This window comes from Lagenorhynchus albirostris, chromosome 6 (assembly GCF_949774975.1).
Source record: "Lagenorhynchus albirostris chromosome 6, mLagAlb1.1, whole genome shotgun sequence".
In the NCBI taxonomy this organism is placed as follows: Eukaryota; Metazoa; Chordata; class Mammalia; order Artiodactyla; family Delphinidae; genus Lagenorhynchus; species Lagenorhynchus albirostris.
Genome location: NC_083100.1, coordinates 105,858,797 through 105,875,926, shown reverse-complemented (window position 1 = coordinate 105,875,926; position 17,130 = coordinate 105,858,797). Strand labels below are relative to the sequence as shown.

At 35.5% G+C, this 17,130-nt stretch overlaps 1 protein-coding gene across 1 annotated transcript in view; it reads right to left on the bottom strand.

Annotated features, from left to right (window-relative positions):
* Window positions 1-17,130, bottom strand: part of DPP10 (dipeptidyl peptidase like 10) — a 648,385-nt gene that overhangs the window by 305,977 nt on the left and 325,278 nt on the right. The window contains exon 5 of the mRNA XM_060151528.1: window positions 2,350-2,424. Within this exon, the coding sequence (XP_060007511.1) occupies window positions 2,350-2,424 (75 nt within the window). The remainder of the gene's footprint in view (window positions 1-2,349; window positions 2,425-17,130) is intronic.

The following is a 17,130-nucleotide window of genomic DNA, read 5'->3' as shown; positions in this document are numbered from 1 at the left end:
TATATGTCAATGTAACAGGCTATGTATTGCCTAAGGGCAGTATAAACCAACAAAACCATTTTGGAACGGTTTTTCAATATATAACAGGAACCTTAAAATGTTTTTAAGGCTATCTCAAACAATAAAAAGTAATAATTCAAAATATATCAACAACCTAAATATAAGAACTGAAACTATAAAACTCTTAGAAAAAAACATAAGGGTACAACTTCATGACCTTGAATTTGGCAATGTATTCTTAGATATGGTACCAAAAGCATGAGTAACAAGAGACAAAAATAGATAAATCATACTTCATCAGAATTTTTTAAATTTATGCACCAAAGGACATTATCAAAAAAGTGAAAAAGCAATCTACTGAGTGGAAGAAAATATTTGCAAATCATATATTTGATAAGGGTCTTCTATCCAGGATATCTAAGCAGCTCTCAAACTCAACTACAAAAAGAAAAAAAAAAAAACTGCAATGGACTTGAATAGACATTTCTCCAAAGAAGAAACACAGGCCAACAAACATATGAAAATATGCTTAACATCATTAGTCTAATTAGGGAGGTATACACCAAAACCACAATGAGATATCAATTCATATACATTTGAATAGCTACAATAAGAAGAATGGAAAATAACAACTGTTGGTAAGGATACAGAGAAACTGAAACACTTGCACACTGCCCGTGGGAATGTAAAATGGTGCAGCCATTTTAGAAAGTGATTTGGTGGTTTCTCAAAAAGATAAACATAGAATTATCACATTACCCAGCAATTCCACACCTCAATATTTATCTCCAAAGTTGAAAACAGGTACTCAAAAAAAATGCTTGTGCACAAATGTTTACAACAACACTATTCATAACAGCCAAAAGGTGGAAAAAACCCCAGCATCCTTTAATGGATAAATGAATAAATGTAATACATACATACAATGAAATAGTATTCAACCGTAAAAAAGGAATGAAGTACTAATCCATATTATAATGTGGATAAATCTAAAAAGCATTATACTAAGTGAAAGAAGCCAGACAACAGTCATATACTGGATGATTCCATTTATGTAAAATATCCAAAATAAGAGAAGACTTCGTGGAACTAGCAGAAGGATAGACACATAGATCAATGAAACAGAATAAAACAAATTGTAGCTACTGAAACCTGATTTTTTTTAAGTTTATTATCATTTTAATATAGCAGTCATTTTAAGTTAAAACTCTTTTGACAAATATTGTTTTAAAAACTTGAGGATGCTGCAATAGTTTGGTTATAAAGCTCAAGCACTTTTCCAACTCTTACATGTTTTTCAAAATCCCAATGAGTAGAGAGAACACAGAACAAAGGTAAAGGAAAAGGGCCCAGATTTATAACAGGAAAAAGATGTCTTTGATTACAGTCTCCCAGCCTTTTGTAGTGTAAATTAATTATTTTAAATAAGAAATATAAACTTGTCTAAAAATATAACACATGTATATTTCAAAAGACTAAAACCATCAAGTAGAAGGTCCTTTGAATAGTAAAATTTCATGTGCTCGAAGGGTTTCAATGCATTATATGAGGCTTCCTTCCTGCTTTGTCTATAAATTTTTATTGTCTGCCTTAAAGCACACAAAACATTCTTGAATAATTTTCAAAATCATTTATTTTCTACAGAAGCTAATCTGCTGAATTGCCTTTTCAACATTTACTTTGCTTTTTAACAGTGCAAATTATATCTGAGTAAAAATACTCCACAACCATACATATTGCTCTAATTGTGCTATAGAGCTGACATGGAATAATGAAATACTAATTGCAGTTAGAACACTTTATTTGTTCAGAATTGATTCCTTGCCTTGCCCCACTTTTAGAAATTTCTACAACCACAAGGCTTATGCTCAAACACCAACAAAGAATCCTTTGACCATAAACTGAATCAATGTTTTCACCAGCTCTTCCCACAATACACACTGCAGCTCAGGCACAGCCATTAGGAAACCCCTTAATCTACATATACATACAACACAAGTAGATACTAAGGCTTATCCTGGAATTGTCAAAAGCCCCCATTTTTTGGATTTGCTAAGCTCTGCCACACTCTCCTTCAAAAGCGATGAACTTGGACCAGTACAGGCACCTAGCAGATCGTTCCAGTTATTTGCTAGCTGGGTGTGGAAGAAAGGACATTGTTGCCAAAACTCTCTTGTGCAATATCGGTTATCAGTATTCACCTGCACCTACCGGATATGTCAAATTTTCTCTAGTTGAGTAGATGACCAAGGAAAACTATGAACTCTCACTTGAACGCAACACAACTATGAACTGTCACTTGAATGCAACACACAATGAAAAATTTTTCTTCAAAGATCACTCCTTTACCTGTTTGACATCATATGCCAGAAGAACACATTTTAAATCTGGTGAAACTGAATGTCTTGAAGCTTTGAAGGTTACCTAGAAATAAAAAGAAACAATTATTTTAAAGAGCTTAATAATGGAAAGATTGACATGCATTTGGATATGTAAGTATAAAAAAAGATGTCCATTCTCCTCATAACATTGTAAAATAGGCTTTCTCGTTCGTATTATAAGTATGCACAGGCATGTACATATGTATGACTTTACAGATGGATATAGAAACTTGGAGAGGCTATATTAGACACTTCATTAAGAAAAGTTTTGCTAACGTATCTCCCCTACATGTTATCACTTAAAGACTAAGTTAATATTTTCATTTATAAGAATAAAAAAGCAAAACATCATTGAACTTAAGTAACCAAAATGCTTTTATATTTGCATGTTGGATTAATCAAAAGGAAAAGAAATAGTGGCATTCTGTGGTGTCATGATTTTCTGTCTCTGCACTTTTGTTTTTTCTCAGGTTGTATACTTATATTTTTAAAAAGACATATGTTAAAGACAAAATCTCCTTAAAGGAAACTCCCAGAGTGAGGCAGATTAAAACACAAATACATAACTGATTATACTCAATATGTATATATGGTATAGAAATATAAACAAATGCACTACACATGTTTAATTTTGAGCTTTTTATTTTACCACTGAATAAATCCAATGTTAGAAAGACTTGAACATAAAGTGAAGGATAAATACACTGAGAGTGGGAAAATGGTTTTATTTGGGAAAGAGATTACATGTAATTTCATATCTAAAGAAAAGGCAAGCAAATTGAGTTGCTGCATCAGAAGCCTACAAAACGCAAACAAAAAAATAAAATAAACTGTACGTGGATTTTAAGCAAACTAATTTGTATGGTTTTTGCAGAGAAATACAGGTATAAATAATTGTATACATTTTATGTCTGGGCAGTTTCAACAACACTGGTCTCCAAGAAAAACAGAAAAGGGTGAAGTCAAGGTTTTAGTACTTAGAAATTCCCAAAGACAATGGAAAGGATAAGAAACTCAGAAGAACCAATATCTGGCAAAGTTTGCATGGTATAATCAAAAATATATTTGGTCTTTTTCCCTGGTTCCTGGCACAGAGCTTCTAAAATGCTTGGAATTTCCTGAGCGATAGAAGGGTCTTTTGTTAATTAATAACTAGCCCTCTTTGACCACACACAGTTTATGTTAATGAGATGACTCCAGGATTGGGGGTGGGGGAGAGTGGCAAGATAGCTTCTGGAGAAGAACCAGCCACCTGATTAGAGAGCGAGAACTTTGAACCCTACCTGGAGGTCAGGGAGGGTGGTGGGACTGGAGCTGAAGTTCAAGCATATGGTCGATGATTTAATCAATCGGGCCTAGGTAACAAAACCTCAGTAGAAAACCTCTGAACCATGAGATTTGCAGAAGCTTCCTTGTTAGTAAACATATCAATGTACCTGGAGGGGACATATCCCAACTCCACCGAGACAGACTGTACTTAGGACCCTTCTCCATTCACCCTATTTACCTCTTCATCTGGCTTTTCATTTGTATTCTTTATAATAAACCGGTAATCATAAGTATAGTTCTTTCTGTGTCATTCTAGCAAATTATCAAATCTGAAGGGAGATTGTGAGAACCACCAAATCTGTAAACCAAGTCCGATAAAAATGCAAGTAGCCTGGGGTCTCAGGACTTGAAGCTGATATCTGAAATGAGAGCAGGCTGAGTCCTTAACCCGTGGGGTCTTCACTAACTCTGAGTAGTTAGTATCAGAATGAATTGAATTGTAAGTCACCCAGAGAATTGTTGTTGAAATAGCACAGACTGTTCATTTCTGAGCCAGATATGCAAGAGAATGGAGTACTCTGGGAGAAAATACTTGTACATGGTAACGTTGATTTAGAAGAGGTGTTGCCTATATACATCCATCTTGTACCATCCACTTAGAAGATCAGAATAATCACTGGTAATAATTCACCTCAAGGAATTTGTTTTCCATTTTTTCAAAAAGCCACTTCAATAATAATGAAAATAACAACAACAAACAACAATCACAACAGTAGGGCTACCATTGATCTATCAACTGTCATAAGCTCTGAAATTGCTTAGAATTCTGTGGTTCTCAATAATTCCCCCACCTCCTGCCCCATGACAAAGCTGTGAGGGAGGTATCTTCATTCTAACCCTTTCTTTTTTTCTCATTAACTTATTGTGTATTGAAACTTGATAGATATTAGCCTGTGTGAGATTTAGGGTGACATATAGAACACAAGATCCTCTCACTCAGCATTGCACATTGCAGTATCAGGAGGTATACTGTTACACAAGAGGAGGTTTATTGTTATTTAAAAATTGGTTAAAAGGGCAATGCCATCATTCCAGTCCTATGGGAATAAGAAAACTCTAATAATACAGTTCTTAAACTTTAGTCAAGGTCACAGAGAAGTATATATAATGAAAGAATGCAGGAGGAACTCCTTTCATAAGCCCTATGCCAACAGGAGATTCTTTCTTTTCTCCTTTCCTCTCTTCCTCCCTTCCTTCCCTCCTTTCCTTCCTCCCTTCCCCTTTCCTCTCTCTTCTCTCTTTCTCTCTCTCTCTTGTTTTAAAGAGCTACCCTGTCTGAAGTCTGAATTATTTAACAAAAATTTCACCCCCCTCGTCCCCATCCGTTCTCACGGAACGTTGCTCACGCAAATTAACTTCACACGTTCACAGGTGCATCTGAGCCTCTGGTAACATTTTAGTATCTTTTACAGTTCCTACAATTATCCAGTCTGGCACTTTATTAATTATCACTATAGTGCCTTCAGCTTCTGCAGCATACAACCTGGGAAACTTTCCAAATACCTTTTCAAAGGCCCAAGCTGCTGAAACTTCGAACTTAGAGTTGTGCACGGGTGGTGCTGCAAAGAGACTTGCTGATGATACACGTCTAAGAAACACATCCTTGCCGCTTAGTCAAGGGCCAAATCCCTCTTAACCTAAGCCATTAATGTTATCGTCTGTTGCATCTGGGTGATTAATCCTTCCTAGCAGCCACCGGAGACCCCTTGGTCTACACTGACCCTAATTACAGACATTAATATAGTTCCAGTTGAGTCTCAACTTGATATGGCCTCAAATTAGTGTTTTGGGAAGTCTGTTATTGCCAATAATGCTGTTATGTTACCTACATAGTTAATCACTTAATTACTATTGTAATAAAAGGATGCAGAAATATTTTCTACATGTGTTTATCGGGTATTATTCAGCAATGATGCTTACTAATGCATTTTTGAACAAAGGGCATTAAAATGCATGAACTCTGCCATCTAGGAACATTCGATTAAAGCCAAGTAAGGTGGGATAAACAGGAAAACAAATACGCGTGGTTAACTAAACAAATCAACAAGGGAGACAAGACATTTGATCAGTTGAGATACAAATGCATGCTTTCAGGCAGCTTGGCGAGATTTTGTAGCACCTCATTTGTATGTATCATTCAACTATACCAAAACTAACTTATTGAACATTCAAAATAAGATGAACACCATGGTAAAAACTGAAGGTGCTACAAAGTCGAAAAACAACGTCACTAGAATCTTTCCCATCTCATACTGGGCAGGATAAGACAAGCACTGTGTTTCTCTGCCCCAAATGCCTTAAAAGACTGGATGTGTGGTAGAAGAAAGCAGCTGAGTAAACTGAGGACAAATGGAGCAGTCAGGCTGTCAAAAGGGGGCAGTAGCCCCTCACCTTCAAATAATCATTATCTTATAGGAAATTATATACAGTATTTCTAACTTTCCAATTTTTTTCAAGATAAGCTGGAAATCAAGCTGTTAATTTACAATCTCATGATTCTTAAATTATAGCCCGATACTTTGAAACATATATGTGTACCAGATTCTGCCTAGGGGCTGCTAGTTTGCTTAATTTTGGTAAAGCAAAAATTGACATAAGGATAAGGGGGTGGGGGTGGGGGTGGAAACAATGCTATGAGATTTAAAAAACAGGTGGTGTACTTTTCATATACTCGGTAGTAATGTAAGTGAAAACTTCATGATCCCACGTTTTCCACTTAAATGAAATTATAGACTGCATTATGAGAACAACCTTTACAAATGTACATGTAGTTTTAAAAGATTCCCAGAGAGGTGGGGCTAACCCCATGGCTTAGTGTTAACATTATACATGTATTATTACCAACATGAATATGGCAGAGCTAATCACTGTTTTCATGAATGGTGAAATTTAAAGCCAAGGAAGCAACAGAATCAGATTTGAATTTAGAATGATTCCTCTGGCAGTTGGGTGAGTTAGATCTGATGACATCTTGAGGTCAATGAGATCTGGTAAGAAGCTCTCATGACAATCCAGACAAGCAACGTCAAGAAGTTAAGAAAGATGCAAGGGCATAGGGAGGAGGGTACATCTGCAAGGGAGATTGCTGATAAAAACAAAAGAATTTATTGATTAGATCTGAAGACTAAGAAGAAAGTGTACAAAACAATTTTGGGTTTTCATGTTTTTATCACTGGGTAAATGTTGCTACTGCAAACAAACTTGGGAAAAAGCAAAAACCAGGCATATTTTGAGGAAAATTTTAGACACACCAATTTTAGATATGCTATGGTTTTAATCCTAGTGGGATATCCAATAGGGGATATTCAAGCTTTTTGTACATAAGCCTGGAGTTTAAGAGAGATATCTGGAATTTTATGGAGTATTAGATGAAAGTTTACATTCAATGTAAATTCATTCTCATCAGACAAAAGGAGCAAAACCTCTCAAACAACATGTTCTACTATGAGTGGATCAGTAACAATGCAGTTATTATGAGTAATGTTTACGATTACTTTTATAAGTAAACCTGTTCCACCTGCCATAATAACTTCACCTCTCCCTGCTCTTTATTCAAGCTGTATTTCTCTCAAATATCATTCTAATTCTCCCTCTTTAAGCCTTCTCTGTCCTTTTCAGTGCAAGTGATTCGCCTGAGTCATATGTATACAATTATATGTGCAGTTCATTTAATCACTGATCACTTCCATTATTGCTCTTTTGGGTTGTTTGGAACCTTAATTTACATCTACTGCCACAGTGATGCCCCTATTAAGAGGCTCCATGGCAATGATTCATTCTTGTCAGAAACATTATAACTAGAGGTAAAACTAGACAATGGACTAGACTGTTCCAAGATGTCAGATATTGAAATCATTAAACACAAACATAAATGTCAGAAGTGCCAGAACATATAAAATATGCATCTGTATAACTTAAGGCTGAGAAAAGAATGAGCAAGAGGAGAAGAACAAGAGATTGGATTAAAATGAACAAAAGCTGGTAGAAGACTTGGTTGCCTTACGATTGAGAAATGACAGATGCATAAGAACAGTACAGTTCAGGTGAGTGTTATTCTAGATCTTGTAACATGCTGGTGATAAAAGTATGTATAGGTGGGCTTCCCTGGTGGCGCAGCGGTTGAGAGTCCGCCTGTCGATACAGGGGACACGGGTTCGTGCCCCGGTCCGGGAAGATCCCACGTGCCGCGGAGCGGCTGGGCCCGTGAGCCATGGTCGCTGAGCCTGCGCGTCTGGAGCCTGTGCTCCGCAACGGGAGAGGCCACAGCAGTGAGAGGCCCGCGTACCGCATTTATATATGTATATATATATATATATATATATATAGGCACCTCTATTACAAAAAAAAAAAAAATTACTGGTCCAAGAACTTGAGTTGGAGAATCCGCTAACTTAAAGTGTAGGTGGGTACATTTTCAACAGATATAGAATGATGAAAACAAGAAAGTAGGTCTTTGAGGACCCTATGGTCTTTTTTTTCCTGATCCCTCCACCTCACCCAACCAAAATCCTACACACACACACACACACACACACACACAGAGACATATACACACAAACACACACAAATTATGTTTAATTTATTTGGCTATAATTTCCCTCATTACCTAATCTAATTTTAGCTTATTGATAACTGACAAAAAATGTTTAGAAAAGTCATCTCTTATTCTAGAAAAATAAAATATTATTTTTTCAAGTATGTGATTAAGTATATATTGTCAATAAGCTTCTTTTACAATGCAGTCTATAAATAATCATGAAATGAGCATGAGGAAAGATTTTAAAAAGCCAGTTGACCTTAAGTGGATGGCAGGAGGGAAATGGTTACTATACAATTGATAAAAAAGGAAAAGAAGGTCGAAAGAAGGCAGAAAAGAAGGCAAACCAAATCGCAGTCTATTAAGGGATACCAAAGATGGACTCTCTTTCTCTGTCTGGCTTCAAATGAAAGAAACAAGGAAGAGGCAGAGCGACTGTTCTTTTTTTATCTTGCAGCTCTAAATAAAGCCATGTTTGTTTGTTATAGCCATAACTGTGTTTATATGCAAAGATTTTTTTAAAAATCAGACCTTTTATTCTATTTTTTTAATATTCTCTTTTCATAACTACCCAATTAATTAGTATAGTGTCTGAATTATATTACTTTGTGATACCTAGGACATCCATGTTGTATAAACATAATAGATCGTCTCTAGTTTTTTTTCTTGGCACCATGCATCTTATTGATTCTAGAATATTTTATTCAAAAAGTCAATGGAGAAAATGCCATGGTGCAAGTAGCTAGTTTTTAAGACTATTAAATCAGTACTTACTAACCCATGTAGAATGCCTCACATATATCTTTATTGCTCAATAAATGTGAACAGCCAAATTAATATTTTATTGAGTTTGATCACAGTCCATACACTAAAACATTTAAAAAACAATTTTTATTTTTAATAGAAGGTAAAACTAATGGTCTCTGAATTCTGTTAATAACTTTAAAAAAAGGGCCAACAAGATGACTTTGAGAAAAATGTGAGTATTTCTGCACTCAAAAATATAACAAATTGGGCTTCCCTGGTGGCGCAGTGGTTGAGAGTCCACCTGCAGATGCAGGGGACACGGGTTCATGCCCCGGTCCGGGAAGATCCCGCATGCCGCGGAGCGGCTGGGTCCGTGAGCCATGGCCGCTGAGCCTGCGCGTCCAGAGCCTGTGCTCCACAACAAGTACAACAAATTAAGAAAGCTTAGGCTGGAGAAGAAAGTTAAGGAATATTGTAAAGTGCATACTTACACAAATTATTCCTTTGAAATTGAGTTACGCTAATCTGATTCTTCAAATTGTTTTAATGTTTTCTAATCACAATACTTCAAACATAATTTATCTTAAATGGTGTTATTACATTCAGGTAAAGAATGTAATGCACTAAATGTAATGCGCTAAAAAATACAGCATATAGAAAGAAATTAAAAGTTATGAAAGTCCAAAAAATATCACATTAGAATTTCTGTATAAGTTTTCCTAATCATGACCTAATATAATTTGTTCAATACAATGCTTATAAGACAAGTTGACTGGATTTTTCCAGTAGCAAATTACTTAAGTACATTTTTGCAATGATATTCTATCAGATAAATATTAGAGAGAAAACCTAATTAATAGTTACTATTTTAAAACATGATATGGACTTTTCAAGAATTTGTGTCAGTAATGTGATTTTATATCTCTCATAGGCCAGGAAGTGGCTACCAAGAACTTTGAAATTTTCATATATTTAAAAAGAAGAGAAAATATAATGACCAATATTGCTTCATAAAAAAATTTAACCTGGCTGAATCTTCTTTAAAAATGAGAGAAAAATAGGAAAATACTAGTGCTGTAAAGATTGAATTTTGGTTGACAGGTGATCGATTTTTCTTATAGATCAAAGACCCATTTAAAGTTGGTATGACATCATTAGTTTAGCATTACCATTGATAATCCCAAGGAACAAGAGAGAACATATGTTAGTAACTAAAAAGAAACTTATTTGTTGATATTTAATAAATTCTGGTATATTCTTCAATAATATCAGGTTAGATATTTACTTTCTTCTCTCTTTTTATTTATTTATTTATTTATTTATTTATTTATTTATTTATTTATTTGCGGTACGTGGGCCTCTTCCGTTGCGGAGCACAGGCTCTGGACCCGCAGGCTCAGCAGCCATGGCTCACGGGCCTAGCCGCTCCGTGGCATGTGGGATCTTCCTGGACCAGGGCACAAACCCGTGTCCCCTGCATCGGCAGGCAGACTCTCAACCACTGCGCCACCAGGGAAGCCCCTTCTCTCTTATTTTTATCTTTGATAAAACTATTTATATAAAGAGTATAATATTTATTTGTTGTTTTCATCTTAATGGACCTTGGATGCACAGAATTAGATTAATAATAACTTTTGTCTCTTGACAGAGTGTCATTTGTAATAAATTTAGCCAATAAAAATATAACATGCCCAGTTAAACCTGAATATCAGGTAAACAACAAATATGCTGTAATCTCTGAAAATAATGACAAACCATACAATAATGTGAAAATAACATAAAAGTATGGAATATCCTAGAAAAATTAGTGAGCTACAACTAAATGTAAATATGCATGAATCAGTAACAGAATGCTGTGATAAAAGGACATACATGAAGATCATGGACAGCCCGGTTCCTCTATTAAAAGTTCAAAACCAACTAAATATGTCATTTAGGCAAACATACACATAACCAAACTGAGTTAGACATTCACCAGAAACCCAAGGATACAAAAAAATAATTTCCAGAGCAAATTGGTTTAAATGTTGAGTTGTCATTTGCTAAACTTGCACTTTAATGGTCCAAAGCTAAAGGTCATTCTTTATTGTTCACTTAATCAGAAATGTCTATTAATAGATCTTAAGCTCAGTTGAGGAGAACAGCAGTTGTTTGCAACTATGACTGAATAAACTTTTGTGTTCTTTCCTGATGCACATGTGCAACCATTTTCATATGGTGTATATATCTAGGGAGAAATCTGTGGGTTGTAGGGTGTGTGAATGTTCTGCTTCACACAAAATGACAAACTGTTACCCAAAGTAAAAACACAAATTACACTCCTGCTAGCAATGTGTAAGACCTCCTGTTCTCCACATTCTTTCCAGTTTTTGGTAACGTCAGAGTTAAACTTTGCCAGTGGGATAGGTGCAAAATACATCTCTTTGTTGACTATCAATTTCCTGTTTGTAAATTATGTGAAGTATTTGTTTCTCTGTTTATCAATGATGTGTTTCTTTTATGAAGAGTGTATTTAAATCTTTTGCTTATTTTTCAATAAAATTGGAGGAGTTTTTTCATATTAATTACACACTAATATTTTTCAGTTAACTAATGCTTTTCACCATGCCTTTATCATTTACCACTTGGTATTCTTTACTATGCTAAAATATCTGTCTCTGAACTCTAATTTTGACATGAGATTATAATAGATACAAGATACAAACAAAAAAAAGAATATAGGATGTGACAATTCAGAGGAAGAATCTGAACTAAACCAAAGAATGACAAGACTCAGGTTTTCAGTTCTGAACATCAATGTTTCTTGAGTATATTAACAGGTGGACTACTACTCCTTCTGCTCAGGACTCACAAAGAAGTTGATTCTCCATTTCCTTCTCATTTGTCATTATCCATTTAATAAGCAGATATACTATAACTGACCCTTATCTGCCAAAGCAAAGGGCAATAGTAAAAGAAAAAAGTAACTTCAGATTTACTTCCCTGGTGGCACAGAACTTTCTGCTTAACTAGGGAAAGAAAGAGGTCCTGTAAAATCACGTCAAATCCAATAGAATGACGATAAGGAACAATCAGGGGCTGCCTCCAGATCCAATGTCTTGAGCCCAAATCCCCAGCTCTAAAGTAAGAAAACAGTTCTTCTATTCTTATCTAGCAGTCACAGTTGAAAACACTTCTGGGTCTCTTCAGCTGCACTTAGGAGCTCTGTTAGACATTCACCAAAAATGTAAGGATAGATATAAAAATCATTTCCAGGGCAAATTAGTTTCAGTTGAGCTGTCATTTACTAATCTTTGCATTTTAGTGTCCCAAAGCCAAAATTTATTTCTTGCATTGTCCCTTTCTCAGAAATGTTAAGATTTCAATTTTTTTTTTTTTTTTGCGGTACGCAGGCTTCTCACTGTTGTGGACTCTCGCGTTGCGAAGCACAGGCTCCGGACGTGCAGGCTCAGCAGCCATGGCTCACGGGCCCAGCCGCTCTGCCGCATGTGGGATCTTCCCAGACTGGGGCACGAACCCGTGTCCCCTGCATCGGCAGGCGGACTCTCAACCACTGCGCCACCAGGGAAGGCCTCAATATTTTTTAATGAAATATATAGAAGGCTAAGATCAATCCTTTTTCTGCACATTTTCAAATGGGCAGATAAAGGTCAGATTAAGCCCAAGACATGAAGAATGATTTTAGTTTGTCCGCTTCTTTCTTTTTTTCTTTTTTTTTAGTATTAATTTTATTTCACTTTGAAAACTGAGGGAAAAATTAAGGGGTACATTTCTAACACTTTATAGGGCAGATGGTTCTTCTTATATTAAATAGGTATTTAAAGCTAAATGAGTTCATTACAGACATTTACTCACAAATCCTCCCATTGTTCCTCCTTCACTAACGCTCATTATTCATTCCTTCTTCCACCAGTTAATAATAGATACAGGTCTAATAAGACATTTGAAATACAAAAAAAACTTTCACTGGACTTTGCAGATGGTGGTGAATGAATGATTCCAGTGAGATTCAAGCTAAGTAGAAATATGTAAAGATGAAATGCTGCTGCACATGTGTCTCACTTGCAAAGTCCCAATTATAAAAGGTTATGCAAAGGAACTCATAGAAAAAAAGAACCAATTGTCAAGGCACATATGACAAGATAATGCTCAATCTCATTCATAATTAAATAACTGCAAATCAATATAACAATTAAGTACTATTTTTTCATCAGCCAAATTGATACTAGTTAATATGTTGGCAATATTAGTGATGGCCAGAGTAGGTTAACAGGCAATATCATATACTATTGGTGGATCTGATTAATACAATTTGATACTATTAAATTTCAAATTGACATTTCTTTTCACCCAGCAATAGTACTTCTATGAATTTAGCCTACAAATATATTTCAAAAATGGTTGCCAAGTGTATTTACAAGAATATAATAGAAATGAATATATGGTAGTGCATTATGCAAGGGAATTCTATGTACTCGTTAAATGATATTAGAGAAAAACAAAAGCAATCATATAAAAAGACCTTCAGGTTATACTATTAAGTAGATGAAAAGGGGAGACCATCCATGCTGTTGAAATTAAATACCCACACACACGAGTGCATATATTTTGAAATATATTGTTTATGTACAGATGTAAGAAGACCCACAGACATATTTCTGGAGTCATTTTTGGTGAGCAGAAATATGTACATGGCTACCCTCAAAAAGGAGTACTGAGTGATATGGAGGAAAACTTTTATTTTTATTATATATACATGTATATCAGCACTGTGCAGAAGAACTTCCTATGGTAATGGAAAGGCTTTGTATGAACATCATCTGGTGTGGCAGCCACTGGTTACACTTGGATATTGAATGTTTAAAATGTGGCTGTTGTCACTAAAAGATGGAGTTTTTAATTTTACATGATTTTAATTAATTTAAAAATAAATTTAAATAGCCATATGTGGCTAGTGACTGTCATATCAGATAGGTCAATATACTATATATATTTTTTCCAACCATGTTTTCACTATATTGTTCTAAAACATGTCAATGAGGGAGATTAAGAATAATATTTCTATTTGTAATTATACTATAATTTATAAAATCTCAAATGTTAATATTTAAGGGACATATAAAAATTATGGGACATAACAAATGATAAGAAAGAAGAAAGCCACAGAATTGTAAAAATAGTATTAAACTGAAGGAGAGATTATAAACATAAATGCTTTGCTCCAAATAAAGGGAACTTACAATGTGAATTTGTTTGTTTGTTTTACTTAATATGTAAGTGTATATACAGTATAAAGATGTAAGATTATCTCTATGAAATGAATCTTTAATTACTATTTCTTTTATAAAGAATAGAATGTGTAGATGGAACATATCTCAACATAAAAAGGCTATTTATGACAAACCCACAGCCAACATCATACTCAACAGTGAAAAGCTGAAAGCTCTTCATCTGAAATCAGGAACAAGACAAGGATGCCCACACTCACCATTTATATTTAACATAGTATTGAAATTCCTAGCCATAGCAATCAGACAAGAAAAAGCAATAAAAGGCATCCAATCTGGAAAGGAAGGAATAAAACTCACTATTTGCAAATGACATGAGTCTATATATAGAAAACCCTAAAGTATCCACCAAAAAAGTTTAGCACTAATAAATGAATTCAGTAAGGTTTCAGGATATAAGAATAATATACAGAAATCTGTTGCTTTTCTATACATTACTTATGAACTATCAGAGAGAGAAAGCAAGAAGACAATCCCATTTAAAATCACATCAAAATGAATATAATACCTAGGAATAAACTTAGCCAAGGAGGTGAAAGACCTATACTGTGACAACAATAAAACATTGATGAAGAAAACTGAAGCTGATACAAAGAAATGGAAAGATATCCGATGTTCATGGATCAGAAGAATTAATAGCATTAAAATTCCCATATTATCCAAGACAATCTACAGATTTAATGGAATCCCTATCAGAATACCCATGACATTTTTCACAGAACAAAACATATAATTGCAAAATTTATATGGAACCACAAAAGACAACAAATTGCCAAAGCAAACTTAATAAAAAAGAACAAAGCTGGAGGAATCAGGTGCCCTGATTTCAGACTACACTACAAAGCTACAGTAATCAAAATAACACGGTACTGGCACAAAAGCAGACACACACATCCATGGAACATAATACAGGGCTCAGAAATAAACCCACACACTTATGGTCAGTTAATATACAACAAAGGAGCTAAGAATATGCAATGGAGAACAAAGAGTCTCTTCAATAAGTGGTGCTGAGAAAACTGAACAGTTACATGTGAAAGAATGAAATTAGAACATTTCCTCACACCATATACAAAAATAAACTCAAAATGGATTAAAGACCTAAATGTAAGACCTAAAACTTCGTAGAAGACAACATAGGCAGAACACTCTTTGATAGAAATTGTAGCAATATTTTTGGGGGATCTGTCTCCTCAGACAAAAGAAACAAAAGGGACCTAATTAAACTTAAAGCTTTTGCTCAGCAAATGAAACCACTGACAAAATGAAAAGGCAACCTACTGAATGGGAGAAAATATTTGCAAATTATATGACTAATAAGGGGTTAATATCCAAAATATATTTACTGTATATTTGCCTTTACCAATGAGTTTTTTCCTTTCATAATATTCAGGTTTCTGGTTGTGACCTTTTCTTTTTCACTTAGAGTAGTCTCATTAACACCTCTTGTAAAGCTGGTTTGGTGGTGCTGAACTCTTAACTTTTGCTTGTCTGTAAAACTTTTGATCTCTCCTTCAAATCCAAGTGAAAGTGTTGCTGGGTAGTTTCCTTGGTTTTAGGTTTTTCACTTTCATTACTTTAAATATACTGTGCCACCCTTCTGTCCTGAAGAGTTTCTGCTGAAAAGTTAGCTAATAGCCTAATGGGAGTTGCCTGGTAGGTAACTCGCTCTTTTCCCTTGCTGCTTTTAATATTCCTCCCTTTATTTTTAACTTCTGCCATTTTAATTTCAATGTGCCTTGGTGTGGTTCTCTTTGGGTTGATCCTGTTTGAGACTCTCTGTGCTTCCTGGACCTGAGTGTCTGCTTCCCTTCCCAGGTTAGGGAAGTTTTAAGCTATTATGTCCTCAAATACGTTCTTTGCCCCTTTCTCTATCTCTTCTTCTTCTAGAACCCCTATAATATCAATGTTACTATGCTTGATATTGTCTCAGAGGCCTCTTAAGCTGTCCTTATTTCTTTTTATTCGTTTTTTCTTTTTTTCTGTTCATCATTCGTGATTTCCACTACTCTGTCTTCCAACTCGCTGATCCATTCCTCTGCATCATTTAAGATACTGTTTATTCCTTCTAGTGTTTTTGTTTGTTTGTTTATTTTGTTTTGTTTCAGTACTGCATTCTTCATCTCTATTTGGTTCTTCTTTATATTTTCTAACTCTTTGTTAAAAACTTATAACTTCTCTCTCTGCTCATCAATTCTTCTCTCAAGTTCATTGATTATCTTTATTGTTATTACCTTGAACTCTATCTGTTAGGTCACCTATCTCTATCCATTTCATTTAGTTCTTATGGGGTTTTATCTTGTTCCTTTGTTTGGAACATGTTCCTCTGTTACCTTACTTTGCTTAATTTGCTGTTCCTATTTCTTGTATGTTGGTTAGGTTTCTCAACCTTGGAGAAGTGGTCTTTTGTAGGAGACATCCTGTGCATCTCAGCACCACATACCCCTCTGGTCACCAGAGCTATATGCTCTAGGGATGCCCCTATGTGGGCTGTGTGGGCTCTTCTGCTGTGGTGGGCTAACTACTGTGGACAGTCTGGTAAGTGCGGTGGCTGGCTCCTGGTTTGGTTGGTTGTCAGGCCCTGCCTTGTGTGGAGATTGCCAGCCACTGGTTGGTGGGGCCAGGTCACAAGGCAGCTGGCTGTGGAACCCTTGGGGGCCCCAGCCCTAGTGCTGGTGCACTCTGGGGCAGAACTAGGTTCTGGGGTGGATGGCTTTGGGGCTACGTTCTTGGATTTAGTGTTGGCCTGCTGGTGGGTTAGGCCGGTTCCTTACATGGCTGGCTGCAGGTTCTACGGTATACCAAAGTTGGTGCTGGCTCACTGGAGAGTGGGGATATATAACGAGGC